This window comes from Otolemur garnettii, unplaced genomic scaffold, assembly GCF_000181295.1.
Source record: "Otolemur garnettii isolate 467f Iridium unplaced genomic scaffold, OtoGar3 scaffold00152, whole genome shotgun sequence".
NCBI lineage: Eukaryota > Metazoa > Chordata > Mammalia > Primates > Galagidae > Otolemur > Otolemur garnettii.
Window position 1 is genome coordinate 3,009,257 of NW_003852547.1, and position 7,389 is coordinate 3,016,645.

At 45.7% G+C, this 7,389-nt stretch overlaps 1 protein-coding gene across 3 annotated transcripts in view; it reads right to left on the bottom strand.

The window, feature by feature from the left end:
- SYMPK (symplekin) overlaps positions 1-7,389 on the bottom strand; it is a 47,077-nt gene that overhangs the window by 36,979 nt on the left and 2,709 nt on the right. The window contains exons 2-5 of one of the 3 annotated variants that reach the window (XM_003799526.3): positions 4,650-4,773; positions 4,424-4,489; positions 2,921-2,974; positions 2,757-2,830 (exon numbers count right to left, since the gene is read on the bottom strand). In XM_003799526.3, the coding sequence (XP_003799574.2) occupies positions 2,757-2,830; positions 2,921-2,974; positions 4,424-4,489; positions 4,650-4,763 (308 nt within the window). In that variant the 5' untranslated portion in view covers positions 4,764-4,773. Of the gene's footprint in view, positions 1-2,756; positions 2,831-2,920; positions 2,975-4,423; positions 4,490-4,649; positions 4,775-7,389 lie in introns of those variants that run through there. The other 2 variants (XM_012811222.2, XM_023518964.1) reach the window with 2 other exon arrangements.

Consider the following 7,389-nt stretch of genomic DNA (forward strand, 5'->3'; position numbering starts at 1 on the left):
AGGCAAGAGAATCGCTTGAGCCCAAGAGTTTGAGGTTGCTGTGAGCTGTGATGCTACAGCACTCTACCCAAGGCGACAGCTTGAGACTGTCTCAAAAATAAAAAAAAAATAAAAAGACACAAAAGTCAAGCCCTGTCCTCACAGAGCCAACATTTTTTGGAGAAAGAGAATCATCAAGGTAATTTCAATCAATGATAAATATTATGAAGAAAAGTGCAGGGTGGTGCCTGTGGATGTGAGTAGGGTGTGAGCCCCATATACTGAGGGTGGTGAGTTCAAACCCAGCCCCAGCCAAACTGCAACAACAAAAAAATAAAAAAGAAGTAAAGTTAGTTTAAAAAAAGAAAAAAGAAAAAGAAAAGTACAGATTGGTGCCAGAGATGTGGGGGCCATAAAGGAGTAGGCAGGAAGGAAGGGCATTTTAAGGAAGAGACCTGAGGGAAGTGAAGGAACCAGCCAGGTGGCTCCCTTGGGATGAAGATCCCTACCAGCACAGTACCCTGACAGGCTGTGGGTATAAGTGTGTTTTCTGAGGAACAGAGGAGACAGAGCTAGGAGCAAGATGAAGCCACGTGAGAAGTTTGGTTTTCAACTAAGTGAAAGGGTGGGCCAGTGTGGGTCTGAGGGCAGGGGAGTGTGAGATCCTGTTCACATTTTAGCGGGATCCCTCCCTGTGTGTGTGTGCAAGAGCAAAAGTGGGAGATCAGTATGGCAATTCCTCTTTAGGGTAGAAAAATGCTCTGGAACTAGATGATATATATGCTCAATGCCACTAAATTGTTCATTTTAAAATAGCTAATTTTTGGCCAGGTATATTAGCTCATACTTGCACTCTGGGAGGCCAAGATACATGGATACCTGAGCTAACTGAGCATTGTGGTGGGTGCCTATAGTACCAGCTACTTGGGAGGCTGAGGCCCAGCTTAAGCCCAAGAGTTTTTTTTCTTTTTTCTTTTTTTTTTTTTTTTGAGACAGAGCCTCAAGCTATCACCCTGGGTAGAGTGCCATGGCATCACAACTCACAGCAACCTCAAACTCCTGGGTTTAAGTGATTCTCTTGCCTCAACCTCCCAAGTAGCTGGAACTACAGGTGCCCACCACAACACCCGGCTATTTTTTCACTGTAGTTGTCACTGTTTGGCAGGCCTGGGCTGGATTTGAACCTGCCAGCTCTGGCGTATGTGGCTGGTACCTTAGCTGCTTGAGCTACAGGTGCCACCTAAGCCCAAGAGTTTGAGGTTGGGAGAGCGCGTAGCTCAGTCGGTAGGGTGTTGGCCACATACACCCAGAGTGGTGGGTTCGAACCTGGCCCAGGCCTGCTAAATAACAATGACAACTACACCCAAATAGCCAGCCACTGTGGCAGGCACCTGTAGTCCCATCTACTTGGGAGGTTGAGGCGAGAGAATCGCTTACGCCCAAGAGTTTGAGGTTGCTGTGAGCTATGACGCCATAGCACTCTACCGAGGGTGAAACAGTGAAACTGTATCATTAAAAAAAAAAAAAAAGTTTGAGTTTGCTGTGAGCTATGATGCCATGGCATTCCACTGAGGGTGACAAAGTGAGATTCTGTCTCACCAAAAAAAAAAAAAAAAAAGCTAATTTTTTATTATGAATTTCACTTCAATTTATTATTATTATTTTATTTTCTTGAGATAGAGTCTCACGTCACCCTCAGTAGAGTGCCATGGCGTCACAGCTCACAGCAACCTCAAACTCTTGGACTCAAGCAATTCTTTTGCCTCAGCCTCACAAGTAGCTGGGACTACAGGTGTCTACCACAATGCTTGACTATTTTTAGAGATGAGGTCTTGCTCTGGCTCAGGCTGGTCTCAATCCTGTGAGCTCAGGCAATCCAATTGCCTATGCTAGGATTATAGGCTTGAGCCACCTCACCCGGCCTCACTTCAATTTAAAAAGAGTGAAAGTAAAGGAAGCAGAGAAAAAGCCTAGAGACCTCATCCAGGCCAAGAGGGAATGGTGGCTTGGACCCAACAGATTGGCAGAGGAAGTGGTTGAAAAACAGTCACCCTTGTAATCCCAGTACATTGGGAGGTCAAAACAGAGAAATAGCATTTCTACAAAAAATTTAAAGAGGCTGGGCATGGTGGCTCATGCCTGTAATCCTAGCATTCTGGGTGGCTGAGGCAGGTAGATTGCTTGTGCTCATGAGTTCACAACCAGCCTAAGCAAAAAGCGAGATCCCGTCTCTACTAAAAATAGAAAAAACTGAGGCAAAAGGATTGCTTGAGCCCAAGAGTTGGAGGTTACTAAGAGCTATGATGCCACAGCACACAACCTAGGGTGACAGCTTGAGAGGCTGTCTCAAAAAAAAAAAAAAATTAAAGAATTATCTAGGACTTGTGGTGTCTAATAGTCCTAGCTATTCAGGAGCCTGAGGAGGGAGGATCACTTGAGCCCCAGGAGTTCAAGGTTATCATACCACTGCACTGCAGCCTGAGTGACAAGAGTGATACCCTGTCTCTGAATGAATAAAATGTCATACGGTGTATGTATCCTGAAAGTAAACCCAACGGTCCTCACTGAGGATGCAGATACAAAGTATGGAAGCACGGTAATCACAGATAAACCTAGGGTTTCAATCTTGTTAAGCATTTTCTGGGGAATCAGTGTGCACAGGATAAAGAATGGGTCTAGGAAACAGAAGGCAGGACTCTCAGGACAGTCTCCAGGCCAGGAGCTAAAGAGGCTGATTTTACTGGGGCTATTCCCAGGGCTCCTGTGCCTCCCCATACCATGCTTCCTCAATGAAGCCGATGACAAATTTTCGCACTTCAATTGACTTGTCTGCTTGGAAAGCGATGATCTCCTGCCAATGTCAAAGAGAAAGCTGGTCAAGACTATGCCAGGATCCACCCTTTCCCCCTATACTTAGACTCTTTTCCTTTCTGTTACTCACATCCAGGAAGTTGTCCAGTAGTGTGGGGTCTTTGTTGATGATCAGCTCCTGGACCTGGAAGGAGATTGGGGTGAGAAGAAGGAATGGAATACATACAAAATCAGGGTCCAATCAGTGCAGACAAGAGAGTAGAGGGGAAAATAGCATGGGACCAGGCAGAAGATCATTTTAATGCTGATCTCTAGCAAGAGTCCTGGGCATGGTTTTTGAACTTCACTTTGCTCTTCTATAAAATGAGAATCTTAAACATCAACTCACAGGGCTGCTGGGAGGTATCAATGAGATGCTACCAGGCACAGGTCCTGGTAGATAGTGAAGACAGGATACATGAGGAGGCTAAAAATAAAGGACAATGCCCCAGGCCTCCTACCATCCCAAAGCTTGTCCTCCCTTCACTTGCCTATCAATTCTCCCCACTCTTAATCTGCATCTTCCTCCCATTTCACACTGGCATGATTGAACAAGCATCTTATGACAGTGAGAATGAGTTTCCTGAGGCCCTGTACCTGCCAGGCTCTTTGGAAAAAGACCTTCCTCTGGACATACTCCTAAAAGCCCAGAGCTGGCACATGATCTGACTCCTATAACTCAAGCTGCTGTTGTTGAGTGGTCCTCACAAGCACCCCATGGAGGCATCATTAGCACCCATTCTATTGAAGAGCTGGCTAACAGAACTGGGGTTGCCAAATAGTAACCTGATCTCACAATTTTTTTTTTTGAATCTTTATCTTTTATTTGTATTTATCTTTTTTGCAGTTTTTGGCCGTGGCTGGGTTTGAACCTGCCACCTCTGGCATATGGGACCAGCGCCCTACCCTTTTGAGCCACAGGTGCCGCCCAGATCTCACAATTTTTGAACCCTAGCTGCCTCCTGTTCTGCCCAGCCACCAAGTTCCCCGTGTCTTCTTCTGCCTTTGCACATACTTTTGTGCACTATGGTTGAGATGGTCTCTCTGTCCCCTTCAGTATGCCTTTCTCTTTTTATCTCTAGGGCTTGACTCAAACATTACCACTTCCAGAAAGTCCTCCCCTAACTTCCCGGCCCTAGTCCTGGTCAGGAGCTCTCTCTGACCTTCCAAAGCCTCCTAGACTTCTCCATTCCAGCCCTGCCCATCATGAGTCACCACTGTCTAGCAACAGTCATGTCTTCCCCACTGGACTGGACCCTGGCAGAGAGGAAAGACAATGATGAAAAGCATAGGACTTGGAGTCAGAATCTAGGATCCAAGTTCTGGTTCAGCCAGCTCCTAGCAAAATGACCTTGGACTAATTATTTAAGCGCTGAGGGTCTGCTTCTTTCTGTATAAAATAGGGTATAACTCATCCTGCCTCGTGCCGCTGTTATGAGAATTAGATGAGGGCATGCCTGTACAGTACCATGGTGGCCACATACTAAGTGCTTAAATGAGGACACTTCTGTTATTACCAATCTCTTCTTTCTCAGGCTCCCATTTGCCACCCCTTGTCCTGTTTAGCCCATGCCCACCCCCATGCCCTGATCACCTGTTTAAGCACTGTGATCTTTGAGTCATTGGTAATGAGTGCTGCCTGGTTCAAGAGATCCACCACCTGTAAGGAAGGAGAGAAGCAAGTGATAGTGCCAGCTCTGTCAGCCCAGTCCAGCTCCCTAGGCACTCCCAGGGCTCTGCCACATTGGGATGAATTATCCAAAGACAGGGGCTATGGATACGTCCCCCCCACCATTCCATACTCTTCTGACCACACTCACCCTCTCTGAAGTGGTCATACCATCAATGCCTGGCCCCTCCTCTTGAGTGAAAAACTGTGATGCCACACTCCGGCGGGTGACGCTGTCCCCACTGCTGCTTGCCATGGCTGCCATCAGGTGCTCCCTGGAAAAGAGTGGATGGATCAAGCTCAGAGCCCACATAGGTGGCCCTAACACCCACAAAGGGCTCAACCCTTCATCCCAGACTGTGCTTTCAGAGTCCCTCTCCCTCTAGGGTCTGTCTCTAGCTTATGTATTATGCAGTCTCTTTTGCCTTGATAGTCTCTGTTGCCTCTGTTTCTCAATCTGGGCTATATTCAGGACTGGGCACTAGAGCAAGCTTTCTAAAACATAGTTCTGGGGAACACCAGTTGCAGACTCCTGCACATAGGCCTGCATGAATACTGTTTCAGCCATTCTCTGGAATACAATGGAGGTTGGGTGAAGTGACTCACACCTGTAATCCCAGCACTCTGGGTGGATCTCTTGAGCTCAGGAGTTTGAGGCCAGCCTGAGCAAGAGGAAACTTTGTCTCTACTAAAAACAGAAAAACTAGCCAGGCATGGTGGCAGGCACCTATAGTCCTGGCTACTCCGGAGGCTGAGGCAAGAGGATTGCTTGAGCCCAAGAGTTTGAGGTTGCTGTGAGCTATGATGTCATCGCACTCTACCCAGGGTAACGGAGTGAGACTTTGTCTCAAAAAAAAAAAAAGAGAGAGAGGCTTGGCACCTGTGGCTTAAGCAGCTAAGGCACCAACCACATACACCTGACCTGGAAGGTTTGAATCCAGCCAGGGCCCGCCAAACAACGACAGCTGCAACCAAAAAATAGCCAGGCGTTGTGGCAGGTGCCTGTAGTCCCAGCTACTTGGGAGGCAGAGGCAGGAGAATTACTTGAGCCCAGGAGTTGGAGGTTGCTATGAGCTGTGACGCCACGGGGCACTCTACCCAGGGCGACATTTGAGGCTCTGTCTCAAAAAAAAAAAAAGAAAAAAGAAGAAAGTGAGAGAGAGAGAGAAAGAGGGACTTTTAGGCATCTATCAAAGTCATACTGGCAAAATTATGAAATGATTAATGCAAAAGGGTATCACTTAAAGCACTACTGATAGCTGTGTGATAGAAAAACACCAGAAGCAACTCAAATGCTCTCAAATAGGCAGACTGCTGAAAGAAGTATGACACATACACGTAATAAAAGACTATGCATTGTTAAAAATGAAGGAGACAAAAAGGAACAAGGAAAATCTTTATACACTGATAGAGTATATGTATACATTAAAGAAAACAGGCAAAACAGAAGACAGTGTTTACTACATGCTCCATTTTTGCAAAGGAGAAATATGTTTAAAAAGTTGAAAGATAAACCAAATAGTAGAAAAGGAAGGAAAGAGGGTAACAGGGAGGCACCTGTGGTTCAATGAGTAGGGCGCCAGCACCATATACCAAGGGTGGCGGGTTCAAACCCAGCCCCAGCCAAACTGCAACAAAAAATAGCTGAGTGTTGTGGTGGGCACCTGTAGTCCCAGCTACTTGGGAGGCTGAGGCAGGAGAATCACCTAAGCCCAGGAGTTGGAGGTTGCTGGAGCGACTCCACTGCACTTTACCGAGGGCAAAAAAGTGAGACTCTGTCTAAAAAAAAAAAAAAAGAAAGAAAGAGGGTAACAGAAAATATTGATGAGTCTCAATGTATTATCACATCTGTGATAGCCTGTGGCATCATGAAACAACATGGGCAATCCAATCCATTTCTGTGCTGTATACATGGAATAACCTGAGGTAAAAAACTTAACTTCTCTGGGTCTCAGTTTCCTCTTCTATAAGTGGGGTTAGTAATGTGCTTACTTCCCAGGACTATCCATCCCGAGGATTAAATGAATTAATCCTTTAATTAATTCAAAGTAAACACTGAATAAGTGTAACTATTATTTTTATGTATGGGAAAGGTGTGAAGAATCTTAATTGTTAATATTAACTGTTAATATGAATTACAATAATTAACAATAATTTGAGGGTGAAAAAAATACTTTTTTTGTAAAGGAACAACATCTATTGTACAAAGTTATCACTGCTGAATAAATGACTATGTGATAGCTTCCTCCTCAGTTTCTCTGCTGCCTATCACTCCCACATTGTGCTTAGACTCAGAGCCAAAGTCCTCACTGAAGCTTACAAGACCTTTTAGAGCTGACTTTTTCTACCTCCCCCCATAGCTCTCTGGTCCAACCACTCTAGCCTCCTTGCTGTCCTATGAACATGCCGAACATACCCCTTCCTCAAAGCCTTTATGGTCCTCCTCCCAGGTATCAGTATAACTGCTTCCCTCTGCTTTCAGGTCTCCATTCAAAAGTCTCTGCAGTGAGGCCTTCCCTGACCACTCTATTTCAAATTTTAACCCCCTCTCCCTCCCTATCTGTGTTGCTTTATTTTTCTCCATGGCATTTATCATCGACACATTACTTATGTATAAGCTCCATGAGGACAGATTCTTTTGGTGTTCGTTTACTTTCTATAGGCCCAGCATAGTACAGTGATTGGCATCTAGTAGGTACTCAATAAATACCCACTGAATAAATCAAAACTTCCACCAAAGAGTTTTCCCTATCACTAGGCTCAGAATCCCAGCCCTTTTGCTCTACAAAGATTGAAAAATAGGCTCAGCGCCTATAGCTCAACCGGCTAAGGCGCCAGCCACGTACACCTAAGGTGGCGGGTTCGAATCCCCAGCCCGGACCCGCCAAACA